This window comes from Chrysochloris asiatica, unplaced genomic scaffold, assembly GCF_000296735.1.
Source record: "Chrysochloris asiatica unplaced genomic scaffold, ChrAsi1.0 scaffold00099, whole genome shotgun sequence".
Lineage (NCBI taxonomy): Eukaryota > Metazoa > Chordata > Mammalia > Afrosoricida > Chrysochloridae > Chrysochloris > Chrysochloris asiatica.
The window spans coordinates 4,974,093-4,990,957 of record NW_006408617.1 but is presented as its reverse complement, the minus strand read 5'-3'; the positions used below and the strand labels follow the sequence as shown (position 1 = coordinate 4,990,957).

Below are 16,865 nucleotides of genomic sequence, written 5' to 3'. Positions count from 1 at the left end.
TTAGTAGAAAAGATAAATCTTAACAAATGCCTATCACAGAAAACAGTGTATCTTGATACAAAGGAAAGAGGAAGGGAAGTAACTTCCTGGTGAAGTTAAATGAATCTATTTTATATCCTTAGAGTCCTTTATTTCTGCTGCAAACAGATTGTGGCCTATATCTGTTTGACCTTCCTCTATGGTGATATATTTTCCCTGAGACTGAAATTTTTCTAATAACAGGGATTATTGACATAGCCCTTTTAATATTTAGATGTTAAAAGTACTTTTTTTTTTTTTTTAATACTGTGCCACCTTTTATTTCTGTTTGAATACTACTGCAAACAACTTCTGTTTGTTCAGATTCACAATCACACTAATCAAATCCCATGATCATTGGTTGGCATAGTAGCTAGTCAGACAGGCTTCTTTCTGAAAATACGAGAGCCACAAATGCTTATAATCCATAATACATGAGAAATTCAATACTCTACGTATGTTTTTCCCCATTTTGGTTCAGATGAATGATCAGAAAAGCTGTACTTTTTCACAGGACTTTTAAAGTGGTATTTGAAAAAGATCTTTAAACCCACTATCAGAAAAGAGGAAGGTCTGTAATGCCTACTGGTATTGGCCTTGTTACTATGGAAACACCTTTTATTGGTTGTGTTTTCAAAATAAAGCACACAATTCAATTTCCTTTTCCATAACTCATAGCACCATAAATTCTACTTTTTGATATGATTTCAAATATCTCACAGCCCAATAACTTTCAGTTCTTTTTGGAAATAATGTTCAGTTTTATTGTATTTTCTAACCTTTTGCTTTCTAAAAACTGAGGTGACAAAGCAATTTAATTGCTTTGCAAAAAGAGTGCTAGTATAAAAATGCAATAATACAGCTTTCCCATTTTTTTTCATATTTTTTCCAAGTAGAATCTGATGCATTATCATTGTGAAAACCTTCGTGTTGTGCCTTATTAATATTCAACACGTTATATTCAAAATGGAAATGATAGCATTACCATCCAAATTTGTAACAATTTTTCCTTCATCTGACATCTCTTTTATAGTATTTTAGTCAATAGTGTTGTGTTCTAAGCACAATTCCAAAAAATGTCTTTGTTTTCAGATGATATTTATACATATAAAAGGTGTCTTCCTCTGGAAACACTATACATAGTTTCTTTACCCCTTATCCCTCCAACCTGAATATTCTATAATTTTATGTTGCATGTAAAGAGGAACCAAAGGGGATTAAAGAAAGGATGGGGAAAGATGGGTAAAAGCAAAGGGAGGGTGCATATTTAAAGATGAAAATGATCAGTTTTGTCAAATAGTAACACTGAGGGTTAATGTGCTGGACTGCAAAGTTGATTTGAACCACAAGGTTGGCAGTTCAAACTCATCAGCCGCTCCTCAGAAACCCGATACAGGATCTTCATGGGTCGGAACCGACTCAATGGCACTTAACAATAACAACAAGCCAGTGAATTGCTTGGTGAAGCATAAATTATTGATCTTTATGTTACAAATGATAACAATCACAAACGCCAAACTGACTTAAGCCCAAAATAACTTATTGACTCACATAACTGAAAAGTTCAAGGTGAGGTCTGTCATGATGTCTGGTTGGATTTAAGAGCTCAATCAGTGGTACAGTTTGTCTTTTATTCATCTCTTGACCCTTTTGCCTGTTTTAGCTCTAGTTTCTGAAAGACTTACTGTGCAAAGGCAAGAAGAATGCAGCCCATATTCACTGAGGTCCAAGTCTCATAAAAAGAGAAAAAGCTTTCTGTTTTAGGGTTTCTTCCTTCAATCTCATGCCCAGTATTAACTCTGATTGGCTGTAGTAAGAACACATGTCCACCCTGACCCTATGATCATAGCCTGTGTCAAATTGCTTGTATTTCGGTCACAAGCTCACTCTTGGAGCAAAGAGTAGAGTCAACCCAACTAAAGCACATAAATGAAGAGTGGGATAGGAAGAAATTCCAAAGGAAATCAAGACATCAATGTCAGTAGACGGAAAAGTGACCCTTGCATAGTGAAAACAAGAGCTGTCCATTTCAAATGATAGGTGATCACTGAGAACCTTCAGAGGTTTCATTCAAATGGTATGGGTAGAAACCACTTTGGAGAGAGTTAAGAAGTTAATGATAGAGAAGGGACTTTAGCAAAAATTTTCCCCCCAAAGAGCATAATGAATGAAAGTGTCATGACGAAACAGTGGATTGAAGAAATTGTTTTTGTTGTTATTGTTGTTAAATGCCATTGAGTTCATTCCAACTCATAGTGGCCTTGTATAGGTTTGCGAGGAATAACTGATGGGTTTGAACCTCTGATTTGATGCTTGCACTCTGCTAACAGAAATAATAAGCATTTTATAGACCGAGCCAAACAATGGAGCCAAAAACTCCCAGGAGATCTTGAAAGATTAGAAGTTAGGATACAGTTATGGTGGTGATCCTTAGAAAGGAACTGGGATACTTCCTTTCAAACAATAGGAGGGGAGTATGAAAGTAAAATGTGAATACATCAGGGGGAATTTGAGTGTTCATGTCCAGTAACTTCTATTTATTTCAGAGTTGATATTATTATCCAGAAGGGTGATAAACAGTGTAGATTTAGAACTTTAATGTACTTGAAAATATTTGGTTCATTAAATTTGGAATTTTCACTATGGGAAGTGAGAAGGGATCAACACACTTTTGTTTGTTTTGTTTCTTGCTTTATTTTGTTATTTAATCATGCTATTTGTTAAATTATCTTCAGTTTTCTTTTATATGTTTCCTTAAAATATGCATATTTTATCTTTCCTACTCTATTGCAACCTCCATGAGGTTACATATACCTCTTAATCAGTACAGTCCCAGCAGAATTAGAAACCAGTGAAGCAAACAAACAAAATTTGTTGAATGATCTATTGAATAAATTAATGAATCCATATGTCTTCTGGTTTTAGTTAATCCACCTTTGGGATTAACTGACCAAATTTGTTAAGAAACAAAACAATAAAATTTGTCTGCAGAGATTGGTGGCACACTGAGACTATGACCCTTGATCACCCTTCAGGTCTGAAACTGACCTTGTCACTCCCACAGCTTAATTTACATCCAAACAATAGATAGTTTTATAAGGGACAACATTACTAGTTAGGTACATGCACCATAGAATGGTCAACCATTCAAGATCAAAAGGACAGCATTTACCTAAGGACAAAGTGCAGAAATGTTGGGAAAGAGGGAGGAATGGAAAACCAGCGAGGAAGTAGAATAAAGTTATGTTACGTTGAGGGGATTGTAATCATTAAGATGAAAAGAAGTATATGATTTGTTGAATGTAAAGCTGATGATCTACTGTGTAAATCTTCACTCGATTCACAGTACAAAGGTGTGGTGGTAGTTACATGCCGTGGAGTCGATTCTGACTCATTGTGACCCTGCATAGGGTTTCTGAGGCTGTAAATCTTTACAGGAGCAGAAAGCCTCATCTTTCATGGAACCAGTGGTAGTTTCAAACTTCTGACCTTGAGATTAGCAGCCCGATTCATAACCCCTATACTACCAGAGCTTCTTAATACAAAGATAAAACTAAATAAATAAATGTTGAAATAAAAACTGTCTTGAGACAATAAAGATTTCATGCAAAATGTTTACTAGGATCAATTTTCCTGAGGCAAAATTTACTAACTCATTCTCTAACTGATCCCCTGACTCCACCTATATACTGTAGGATAAGCAGTGGGTCAGAGGTTCAAACCTGCCAGTCACTCTTGGGACTATACAGGGTCACTATGATTCAGAATCAATTCAACAGCACTGAACAACAACAAACAACATTCTTAGGAATAGATTGCCTACATAAAGCAGCATCATAGAAACATTGTTTGATTTGTGCATTCATGACAATAGGGAAAACATCTGCAAGGCAACACATTCTCAGGAAGTATCACTTAGTCCAATCACTCAAAGTGTTAATGGAACTATAGAAAAGACCTAGGCTGCTCAATGTTAAGTACACTGATCACCTAATATGTTTACAAATGGGAGCCTTAATGAGGTCGCTCACCTATCTTTTATTTCCAGTTATAAACCAGTCTGATCATTAGTACAGATCCAAAAGAAAAGAGCAAAAACTGTAATAGTCTATTATTGAAATCAATAGGAATCCATTAAATGCCTACTGGTGCCAGTCAATCTTCTAGTTACTGAGGCTACCAAGATGAAGAAACACAGTCTCTGACCTCAGATTCCTATAATTCACAGACAGAGGAAAGATCACCTTAACAAAACTTATGAATAGAATGACAGAAATCAAGAAAGGGCCCCTAGCCTAACCTACGCAAGGAGGTAATGTTTCAGGACAGTACATAATCTGCTGCTTAAAAGTTATGTAGACATTACGTGGATCAAAAAGAGGCAGTTTGAAGTAATTTGTTGGCAGAAGTACGTGAGTCATCAAATGAAACTCACTGCCCTCGAGTCAACTCTGACGCAGAGAGACCCTGCATAGCATTTTTGAGACTGTAAATCTTTACAGGAGTAGACAGCCTCATCTTTCTTCCATGGAGTGCCTGGTGGGTTTGAGCTGCTGATCTTGCAGTTAGCAGCCCAGTGCTTATTCTACCGCACCACCAGAGCTCCTTTGTGTGAGGCCTCTTGTTGTTGTTGTTGTTGTTAAGTGCTGCCAACTCTATCCTGACTCATAGTGACCCTGTATAGGCTTTCTGAGGAGTGGCTGGTAAGTTTGAACCTTGACCTTGAGGTTAGCAGTCTAGTCCATGTATGAGAAATAATATATAACATTATAATGGAAGAGGCACATAGAAGGCTTTAGCTAGTATCCAGACAAAAGACAATTAGAACTGTATAAGGGCAAGGCAAAGAAACCCTGGTTGCAAAGCGGGTTTTGAGTTGGGCTACTAACCACAGTCAGCATTCAAATCTATCAGCCGCTCCACGGAAGCAAGATGAGACTTTCTGCTCCTGTAAAGATTTACAGCCTCAGAAACTCTATATGGGGTCGCTATGAGTCTAAACTGACTCAGTGGCACACAACCACCACCACTAAAGGCCAGGCTGGTGAAAACAGGAGAAAGGACATTCAATTCAAGTACAATTTAGTGACTGCATGAGAAGGAGATGTCAGGAATTATCTAGGGTCGCACCAAGATCTCTAGATTGAGCAAACAGATTGGTAAAAAGCCCAGAACTTAACCACCAAAGGGAGAAAATGGAAGAATCAGTATATGAAATGTGTACACATATCAATCACTCTTCTACAGATCCCTTATAACTTACAGGTCAAAGAGAATGTGAATAAGCAAAGAAAAATAACCCCAATAGAATCCATCATTAATACAATCTTGAGCAAAAGTCTATGGAAATACAGAGGAAGGATATCATTATAATTTTATAAGTTAGTTTCAGCATCAGAATAGAAGCAAATCTCATAAAAAAACTTTTGATTTCTTCATTTTGATGAACCCTCAGTGAGGGTGGAAGGAAAAAAAGAAGCATGCAGTCTAAGGAACATCTAGGGAACTCTGAAAGGACAGGATATAAGGTAAAGAATACAAACCTAGCAGAAAATAACTATCTTGTGTGTACATTCTAAGTTATATTTAGTTTAATTTAATTCTTTTTTTTGAAAAACACAATAGAGAACAACAACAAAACCCTATTTCTTACAATTATAAAACTTTCATTATGTTAAAAGAATGAAATCCTGCCCACTCAATTTATTCCCTGCCTTTCAGTTCCAGTACACAGAGGTTGACAGAGCTAATAATTTTCAAGTTGAGAGAGGGATTGGAGCCAATAATTAAAAAAAAAAAAAAAAAGACAGTAGGTAATAGAATAAGAACCCAAAGAGACTGGTGTCTCATGGCAAAAGGAAATGTTTGTGATGTTTATGATGCCAAGCTGTGCTATCTTTTTTATATGATTCATATAAACAGTTATGCTTTGGTGAAACTAAGCATCAAGTTTTATGCAAATTTTAACTCAAGATAAGCTTTTAAAAAGAATTTGTGTTACAAAGTAATAAATCAGTTCTCATGTTTTGAATGATTTCCAAGAAGAATTTTTCTGAATCGCTTTATGTTCTCATGTAAACCACAATTTTCTGCAAAATAAAATCAGAATAAAAGTGAGCTGGGAGCTAGGAAGCAGCAAGAGCTGTCATCTGCTGCCAGAGCTGGAGGAAGTGGGTAGGTCTGTGTCATTAATGGCTTGTGGTGTGACAGGAAACACAGAGCCTTTGTTTGCACGCCAGCCAGAGTACTTAACTCTTGGATGTGTCTAGTTGAAGAGGTTAATATGTGTGGCTCTCTTAACAAAAAACTCTAGCTTTGCCGAGATTGTATGATTTGGAAGGTGCCTGTGTTTAGCAGAAAAGAGTTTGGACAGGTGCCATAGAGAGATGTGATGTTGTTTGATCCTCCTGATCCAGAGGTCTAATGTTCTGAGGATGAGAAGGAATCACTCTGAAGCTTGTTTTCATAAGTCTGTGAAGACAGGAGATATTTGGTAGGACTTACTTCCTACTGCTTTGCCTTATTACTACTCAGCTGTGATAAGAATAAGGAGGATGTTGCCTTTCAAAACAGGATGAAATGCCTGAATCCAAGAATCCAGACTGAGATCATTTTGCAAAATGAATTTAACTCCTCATAACATCCCCACACCCACCAACACCTGTCCCTCCAAAAGTTTCTTACAAGTATGTATAGATTTTTCAGGGTACAAGAAGGAATCATTCTTTTCAAAATTCCTTTCAAAGGAGGTAGGTGAATAAAAAGATTTGCTGTGTCAAGCCTCTAACTGCTATATTGTTGTTGTTAAGTGCAAGTCGAGTGGGTCCTAACTCATAATGACCCTATAGGGTTGCTGAGAAGCAGCTGGTGGAGTTGAACTGCTGACCTTATGGTTCGCAGGCCAGTGCAATACCTACAGCACTGCACCAGGTTGTTGTTGTTGTTAAGTACTGTTGAGTCAGTTCTGACCCATCACAACCCTGTATGGGGTTTCCGAGGAGCAGCTGATGGGCTTGAACCACCAACCTTGCAGTTGAAAGGCCTTTGCAGTGTGGTGCAATTAACCCACAGAGCCACCAGGTAGCCCCCATCCAATTTTTATTAGTAATAGGCTATCTTTTTTTAAAGTTGGTTCATTTCTCTTTCCTCAGAGATTATTTTTAGGTGTGACAGGATAACCATTTTTTTCCTAAAGGTAACAATTCTTAAGTTGTTTTGAACCATTCCTGTTCATTCTTTTATACTTTTATTATGCATTTATGTAATGAGAACAATATAACATATTGATTTGTTGCTGTCGTTGTTGTTAAGTGCCATGAAGTCAATTCTGACTCATAGCAACCCTGTATAGGGTTTCTGAAGCTGAACATCTTTGCAGAAGCAAAAAGCCTCATCTTTTTCACGCAGAGCGACTGGTGGGCTTAAACCACCAACCTTGTGATTAGTATGTTTGCAAACTATACATAACTTTTCAACTTATCAATATCGGTATTGTACTAGATGTGAAATGCTTTTTCATGGATTTCACTTTATTAATGAAGGTGACAAACTTTTTTCATAATTTAGGGATCATTCCCATTTACTTTTCCATCAATTGTTCACTGCTCATTGGGTTGTCTATTTTTTCTTGCTGTTTTACAGGAATGTTTCATATACATTGGACAATAATCCTACCTTGGTCATATATAAAACAAATCTCATCTGCCAGTTCTTAGTTTTGCCTGTGGGTTATTTTATTTTATAGAAATTTTATATTAAACTTCCATGGATTTGGTCAGATTTTTTAATATTGTCTTTTATGGTTTTTGTTCTTATGAATGTTTAAAAGAAATTCTTTCCTTCCTCAGTACCATACTTTTTCTTTGAATTTAAATATTAATTTGGGGAAAATTAACACCTACAAGACTGAATATTTCTAATCATGTTATTAGATACGGTTTATCACGCCAATGTAACCCACTAGGATTATGCATCTCTTTTGAAATATCTAGTGTTTTCATTGTCAGTATCACTTAAAATTCATTGTCAGTATCACTAACTTATTGTTACTTATATACTTCAACTCTGTTGATTTTTGTGTATTACACTGTAGTCAGTAAACTTGCTGAATACTGTTATTAATTCCAATGATTCCCCTACACTTTCTATGACACAACTGAAAATGGTTACAAATAATTTGCTTCTCTCTTTCCAATATTTATACCTTTTATTACCTCTCCTGGTTTTATTGCATGAGGCAGGAATTCTGATTATATATTCTGAAAACAATGATAATAAACATTCTTATCTGGTTTCTACCTTTAATTGTGATGCTTTTAATTTTTCATTTTTCAGTATGTCATTTGCTCTAAGAGTTGGTAGCTAGTCCTTATCAGGTTGTTGCTGCTGTTGCTAAGTGCCAGCTCATAGCAACCTGTATAGAGTTTCTGAGGAGTGGCTGCTGGATTTGAACCCCAAAACTTGTGGTTAGCAGTCCAGTGCTTACCCTACAGCACAATGCCAGAACTCCTTTAGCTGGTTAAGGACTTTCATTTTTATTACTCTCTTGCTTGATATGTTTATCCAAATAAATATTGAATTTGTATGCTTCTCTACAAATTTTTCTCCATTAATCTATTAATGTGGTAAATTACATTAATGCATTTTTTGGTTATTAAACTATCCTGGTAATTATTTGCGCATCCTCCAAAGTCATGACTTTTTCTTATATAGTGGCTGATTGCATTTGGTAATATTTTACTTTCTACTTAAGTCAAAACAGTCTATAACCACTTTCTTGTCCATCCTGCATATTAAAATTGCAGCTATCTCATAAAATACACCACAACTTCCTCTTTCTCTTCTGTCTAACTGGTTGATTCTGGAATCACTTATTTCTGGAACTCAGTCCAGGGCATTTTCTAAATGATTGGGAAGCCATAATCAATATTTCTTTTGGTGCTTCAGGATAATGCACTGGACTGCAAGGTCAGTTTGAGCTGCAAGGTTGGCAGTTCGAACCCATCAGCCGGTCCTCAGAAACCCTACACAAGGTCACTATGAGTCAGAACCAACTCAATGGCCACTTAACAAAAACAACAAACCTTTGAACAAAATTTTTTTCTATCTGTAACGTTTTCAGGGACCACTTTCATCTTGTAAAATCGGCTCAACAAAATAAACACAGAAAATCCAAAACTGCGTTTCGATCTGTCTCACATTCCATTTTATCTAGTAATGTACTTAAGGAATCAAATGAACCACACACACACACACACACAAACTTTCAGGAGGAAAATTTTATTATCTAAGTCTGAAAAGTATAGAACACAATCACAAGCTGTACTAAAAGGAAAAACTAAAAACAAAACTATTCTTCATGTACAAGAAACCAAAAGCTTATAAAACACATATAAAAGATAATTTTCAAGTGTCCACAAGTAGTGTTGCTGCCTTATCAAAATCATTTTTTGAGAACTGCGGGTTGGGGGTGGGGGGCAGGAATAAGTTTTCCACGTTAACATTGAATTTTGACATTGGATTTTAACGTTGGATTGCTCTCTTCTAATAATCACTGCAATATTAACATTGGATTTTGACATTGGAATGCTCTCTTCTAATAATCACTGTAATAGAGTAGTGGAGGCAGGAGGTGGCAGCAGTGTCCACTCAACAAGCTGTGGGAACTGAAGGAAGCCACCTTAGCCTGTCTAGAAAACTTACCTCTCTGTAAAGGCCCTTTATAAATGAAAAGAAAGATAATGTATTACATAAATATCACATACTTTGACTGTTTTGTGTCTTCTTTAATTAGAGAATTCATAACAATCCCATGAGAATGGCAGGTTTTAATCTTCTGATTTCCTCTTTGTTATTTAAAACACTTGGTGTCATCACAGTTTTAGGACTTTTGCTCTGTTCCCCTCTTCTATCTTTATGCATTCTTTTGTGTCTCGCTTAAGCTTGTCCTTCTCACTATTTTTTATTAAATCATGTTGTTGTTAAGTGTCATACTGTCTATTGCAGCTCACAGAGACTTTGTATAGGGTTTCCAGGGATATTCCCAGGCAGAAGCAGAAAGCCTTATCTTTCTCCCACAGAGCTGCTGGCGGGCTTGAACTTCCCACCTTGTGGTTCCAAGTCTAGGGATTCTTCTACAAATAATAAGGACAGTGGTAATAAATAATGATAATAATATTGCTGGTTTTAAGCGTCAATAAGTAGGTTCCGACTCATAGTGACCCTGTACAGGGTTTCTAAGGAGCGGCTGGTGGGTTTGAACTACCAACCTTGTCATTAAAACTGACCTTGCAGTTCAGTGCTTACTTATTGAATATTATGTGTCAGACTCTCTTCCAAAAGTTTTACTTATTTTATCTTCCATAATTCATACAATGACTCAATGCATGGGGCAGTACTATTATTACTCTGAGCCCTAGTGGTGCAGTGATTAAGTGCTCAGCTGAAAAGAGTGGCAGTTTCAACTCATCAGTCTCTACTGAAGAAAGATGTGGCAGTCTGCTTATGTAAAGATTGCCTTGGTAATCCTATGGGGCAGTTCTACTCTGCAACAAGTTTGGTTTTGCTTTTATTATTATTTCCATTTTATAAAAGTAGACACTGAAGCACAGAGAGGTTAAGGAAGTTGCCTAAGAGGTTAAGTAAAAAGAGCCAGAAGAGCAGCATGGGTTGTCTGATTTTGGTGCTTGTATTCTACAATATCGGAGTCCTGGTGTGGCAGTGTGGGTTAATGCACCAGACTATAAAGCCATTTGAACTGCAAGGTCGGCAGTTCAAGATCACCAGCTACTCCTTGGAAACCCTATACAGGCTCGCTATGGGTCAGAATTGACTCGACGGCACTTAACAAAAATGACAACTTTCTACAATATCACTTAAAAGATAAATTAATCAGAAGGCTAACCCAGAGTGCTGGTGTGGTGCTGTAAGATAAGCACTGGACTGCTAACTCCAATGTCAGCGGTTCAATCCCACCAGTCTCTCCTTGTAAACTGACTCAACGGCATTGAGAACAACTCCCTGTCAGTATACAAATTAACAAATATTTTCATTCCTTTAGGAAAAAAGGCTGCTTCAAATGATTTAAACTCCTTTGAGAATTATAACCACAGGTGAGAATATGAGGCTACTGGCAGTTCAGTAAACAGGAGATATCAGGACAAAGGAGACACATTTCAACTACCTATGGATACTTGACAAGTTACTCGCCACCCAGAATTTGTCTTTCCTCATTTGTTAAATGGTTATAATAATACTTACTGGCTGTACTGCTGACTATGAATTTCCCTTGGGTATGGTTTGTCCTGGTGTGGTGCTGTAGGATAAGCACTAGACTGCAAACCAAAAGATTGGTGGTTCAAATTCACCAGCTACTCCTGGGAGACCATCATAAGGTGGCTATGCTTCAAAATGACTCGACAACCCTTAGCAACAACAGCAACAGCATAGAGTCTGGAAGAATGAGGTAGAGGAAAACAAAGGGTAATACACTAGGGAAGAACATTAGGTTATCACTTCCACTGATGAGTATTTCAAGTGGTAAGTGCGTAATAAATGCTTGTTGTAAATAAATAAATAAATAAATAAATTTACAAAATTAAAGAGTCAATGGGTACTTTATATATGTGAAAATAGTCTTTCCAAGAATCTGATATGCATTTTAAAGGACTGGGGTGAAGAGATAATATTTATTTAAATAAAACTAAAGAGGAATTCTTATTAACCTTTAGCTTGAAGATGTTAAATTTCAATTTATGACACCAATTTTTATTCTGATATGCTTGTGTCTTCATTTGTTTAATCATTCATAAAATTAACTGGTTCCTCTTCTAGACCCAAAACGGAAGATGCTTGGGTATTTGCAAAGCCCAATGCCATTCAGGCTGTTGGTGTTATGTCATTTGGTAAGTACATGCTTTCCAAGGCCCCTTTGCAACATAAAGACATGTGTAATGTGAAAAAGTGCCATGTTTGTGTCTGACTAGCAGATGTCCTAACTTTTAGACTTCCTATTAGTAGCAGATGATCTAGTTTGTGCCAACATAAAATTAGGCTCAAACTTTTCTCACTCATCACTAACATTTCTTCCAATTTGGCCAAATCTCTGTGCAGAAAACTCATTACAGACATCTTGTTTCTTAACTTGGAAGTCTAGCAAGTGTTAAGGACTTCTTCAAAACCTTGCACAAGAAGTATTACTAATTGGCCAGATGTCTAAAACTACTACTCTGTTCTAGCCAAGATGCCAAGGAAGCCATTGATTGAAAATATGGTGTTGTTTAGATTTCCCTGAAGATGGGAAAGGTCATTAGAAAGAGGAAGTGGGAAAGTTTAGTAAGTCTGGTTCATATCAAGAGTGACAAGAAAAGACTACATAAATCTGATGTGAATTTTCTCATTTCTAGAGCTGTTAGAAAAGATTTTTCTGACATATTTGGTAGATTAGTACATTCTACGTGCTAAATATACATCTCTGAACTAATTTTCAAGTCTGGAAAAGAAAGCCCTAGTGCTTGCTTTAATAATCCTCTCCCCCTCCCCTCCCCTTTTCTTTTTTTTTTTTTTTTTTTTTTTTTTTTTTGTATTGTAGCATTTATTTGCCACCACAATTGCTTCTTAGTTTATGGCTCTTTGGAAGAACCCACAGTAGCTAAGTGGTCTCGGATCATCCATGTGTCTGTCTTGGTTTCCGTATTGATCAGTATGCTATTTGCTACCTGTGGTTACTTGACATTTACTGGCTTCACACAAGGTAAAATGAGATATTCAATCTTATCCTATCATTTGGTGCTCATGTGGATTGATGCTATCACCAGTTTTGAGGTACAATTACACCCACTGTTGTACTACAAAGTATGGCTATCATTTTCACCCATCTCTCTTCTATCCCTCTGCTTCTCTGCTGTATCTGTTTCCTAATTTTCTCCTTCTTTAACTGCTGAACTTATTTCTGTAATTCATACTCTTTCCTCTCATCTCCTCTCCATCCAAACATTTGAATCTGGCCTCGTTCTCTTTTCTACTGCAGCTTCACTTTCAAAGACATCAGTGGCCTCCTATCTTCAGAGCTGGTAACATTCCTGACTCCGATTATTCTGACCTTCTCTGAATCACTTAACACTACTGAACATCCTTTATTTGTTCCCTTAGAGGAAAAACATTACTATACCATTAAGGTTATTCTTTTTCTCTCAATGTGTTGGGGTTTTTTTTCCCCTTCAAGTGATTCTACATTTGCTGCCTCCTCCTCCTTACACCTCACCCAATGCCTATTAATTAGCTCAAGCATGCTACCTGATTTACTTCTTGCAAACTATCTGGGTATTGTTTAAACATAATCCAGACTTTTTTTTCATCATCTGCATGGTGCCTTGAACACAAAATGTCATCTTTCCCACAAAGCTAGTCCCTTCTTTCCAGCCACATTGCTCACACCAAACTCAAGTCTCTTTTCTTCTGCTTATCCAAGCTCAACAAGTGCATGCTCATCTCATCTGCCTCCTTTTACCCTTGTATTTAATTATCTATATAGTATAATATTTAGGGTATCCTGACAGCCTGCTAACTGCTGTGATTCATACATTTCACAGCTTTTGCAAGTCTATTATCTCATTTGACCTTTAAACAACCTTTTGAAAGTAAGTGGAATAACTAGTTTTACCCCATGCTTAATGCACAAAGAGGTAAAGTAACTTGCCCAAGCTAGCTGATGACAACCTAAAAAACAAATCTGATCCCCAGTTCAGTTTTCTTTCCATTCTATCTTTCTGCCTGCCCATTTTGGTTAACCATAACTCATTCAAAACTGTCTTTCATCCTCCAGCTCCTTTTAGCTTCATTTTCTGGTGGCACTGAGATGCTCTTGGAAGGATGACTGAATTGTTTCTAACAGAAGATATAAGTGTTCATGATTACAAGCAAATATGTCTCAGGAGATAAAGATGACATCAAATATAGTGATTAATATCAGAACAATGAAGTCAAAAATCAATGTGTACATGAGTGCTATTAGAGCACAATAACAAGGCAATCTAGAATGTCTTGGTAAGAAATGTGTCACACATTGCTGTTACCGCTATTGTTACGTACTTTGCCAAAGCAAAGAACGTACGGGCTTCCATTAGTACAGAGCCTTGGCTTTTAATGTTTTCTCTGTAACACATAAGTCTGTTTTCTTAATCACACTTTCCTGGTGTTTTTACCAGTCACAATAGATCAGAAACAAATCATTACATTAAAAACTGGAAGTCATTTTTGTTTGTGTTAGCTCTGTAGGATAAGCACTGGAGGACTTACTGTTGTTTTTGTTGTTATGTGCGGTCAAGTTGGTTCTGACTCATAGCAACCCTGCATAGGGTTTCTGAGGAGTGGCTGGTGGGTTTGAACTACCGGCCTTGTGGTCAGCAGTCCAGTGCTTTTTCTACAGGACCACACCAGGACAGAAACTATAAAGGGTCGCCAAGTGTCAGAATTGACTCTCTATGCATTTCACAGCAACATAATTTCCTAAACCACAGTTAAACTCAGGCTAGAATAAGCTGGCATTGTTTCTTGAAGCCATTTCACCTTAGGCAAATCTGATCTTGTTTATATAAGCTGCATGCTTCTTTCTTCCCCTGTTTTGGTAGATGAACTCGTTTCAAAGCAGGAGGAGTTCTAGATTCTTCTTGATATACCTAGTGGAAATTCTAGATTCTGCTTGGCATTTCTTAGTGAGTTTTGAAAAGATGGAGGGCCCGTTTCTTAGTGGAGAGGTTGGTGAAGGGACGCTTTAGTTCTTTTTTTCTCATAATGCTGGAATCTTCAATCAACTTTCAAACTGATTTCTATCACTTATGCTTTGTTTTTAATCTCCTTTTGCCCAAAAGGAGCACTAGAGAGGTGTCCATTTGTTCTGGTGAGGGGGAAGAGGGGAACAGAGTCACTGAAAATAAATCTTAGGAAGTACCAGGTCAATTAGGGTATTAGGCTATTTAAAGAAAAAAAGTACAGAGGAATTGCTGTTTGAATTGAGCATGTGATTTTGATCCAATCTGATGTTTGGTTTAATTGAAAAATATGACCAACATTCTAAAATTTAAGAGTATTAGATTCAGAAAATAAAAAGCTCAAATACTCTTTGTTTTAACTTTGGGAAACCTTTTTTTGTTGACATGACTTCTGTTCCCTCATTACTTGTTGCCATCTAGTCAGCTCTGGGTCATGACAACCCAGTATGTGGCTTAGTAGACAGTGCTCCATAGGGTTTCCAATTACTTGTATTTCAGAAGTAGCTCACCAGGCCTTTCTTCTAAAGACACCTCGGCTGAACTCAGATCTCCAATCTTTCATTTACCAGCCACAGTGTCAACGTTTTGCTCCACACAAGGGCTCCATACCCTCATTAGATCCCTGTACTTCTTCAAAGATATCTGGGTATGTAGCCATGGTCTCTGAATAATAATTGGTTCAAGGTACACATGGCTGTCATTTAGTTTGTTGTTGTTAAGTGCTGTTGAGTCTATTCCAACTCATAAGACCCTGCATAGGATTTCCAAGGAGTGGCTGGTGAGTTTGAACCTCCAGCTGCTCCTGGGAAACCCTATACAGGGTCGCTATGGGTCGGAATAGACTCGATGGCACTTAACAACAACAACAACCTTGTGGCTCAAGGAGATCTGGTAATGTAGTGATTACGAATTGGGCTACTAACCTCAGGGTCAGCAGTTCTAAACTACCAGCTGTTCCGCACTAGAAAGATGGGGCTTTGTGCTCCCATAAAGATTTACAGCCTCGGAAACCCTGTGCAGGGTCGCTATGAGTCAGAACTGACTTCATGGCACATAACAATAACAACCTTGTGGCTCAAACCGACCTTAAAATCCAGTACTTTATCCCACAGTACCACACCAGGTCATTTAGCTTGTCATGGTTAAATATAATGTCCTTCCTACCTAATAACCATATTTTCACAGTTTTAAGTAAATGGGTTTATCAGATGCCATGAAAAATACTGTTATGTTTGGAATTCCTTGCTGTGGCCCCGAGATTATCGTTAAACCCTATAGCATGCATGCAGGAAATTCAGCTCCTCTGATGTACTGGTCTACTCTTCCTTTCAGTATTGTCCTTGATCTAAGAATAGCATTTCAAAAGGAAATTTGTTTATTTTAGCAGTCTTTATTTTATTTTTTTAATGATGAAGTCACTTGCCAGAAACAAAGCCCAGGAGCAAGCTTACAAAGCAAATGCAAAAGAATTTGGAGAGTTGATTCTGGTGTGAGAAGACAATGGATAAAATATTTTTTAGAAGCTGGTGTAAATTTATAACAAACGTAGCAAAACAAGTGGTAAGAACATAAAAAAAGAGAAAAAAAAACTATGAGTGATGAATTCATCTTGAAGAGGAACAAGTATTGGTTTGAATGTCAGTGAATAACTTCAAAGTATTAGATTTTTTAAAACTTACACTTAGACCAGGTAAGTTATTCTCTTAATGAAATGAGATAGCACAACTTCACATAAAATAAATATCCAATCTCTCACTACGATAAATATCTAATCAGTGAGAGATTCCATGTGTATTTCAAGTATCCAAAATCTATTAAATAAACTGATTTTATATTACTATCTAGGAGACTTATTTGAAAATTATTGCAGAAATGATGACCTGATAACATTTGGAAGGTTTTGTTATGGAGTGACTGTCATTTTGACATACCCAATAGAATGCTTTGTGACTAGAGAGGTAAGTAAGCTTAATCCCTTTGCCACACTTTACTCAGATGATTCCTGTGTTTACTACAGGGAGATTTATACAGAATTCAGTTCTGCAAACTCCTAAGTGCATGACAAGTAATATAATTTAT

At 37.0% G+C, this 16,865-nt stretch overlaps 1 protein-coding gene across 2 annotated transcripts in view; it reads left to right on the top strand.

The window, feature by feature from the left end:
* Nucleotides 1-16,865, top strand: part of SLC38A11 (solute carrier family 38, member 11) — a 48,925-nt gene that overhangs the window by 20,485 nt on the left and 11,575 nt on the right. For both annotated transcript variants that reach the window (XM_006866996.1, XM_006866995.1), the window contains 3 exons: nucleotides 11,851-11,921; nucleotides 12,608-12,769; nucleotides 16,632-16,744. In XM_006866996.1, the coding sequence (XP_006867058.1) occupies nucleotides 11,851-11,921; nucleotides 12,608-12,769; nucleotides 16,632-16,744 (346 nt within the window). The remainder of the gene's footprint in view (nucleotides 1-11,850; nucleotides 11,922-12,607; nucleotides 12,770-16,631; nucleotides 16,745-16,865) is intronic.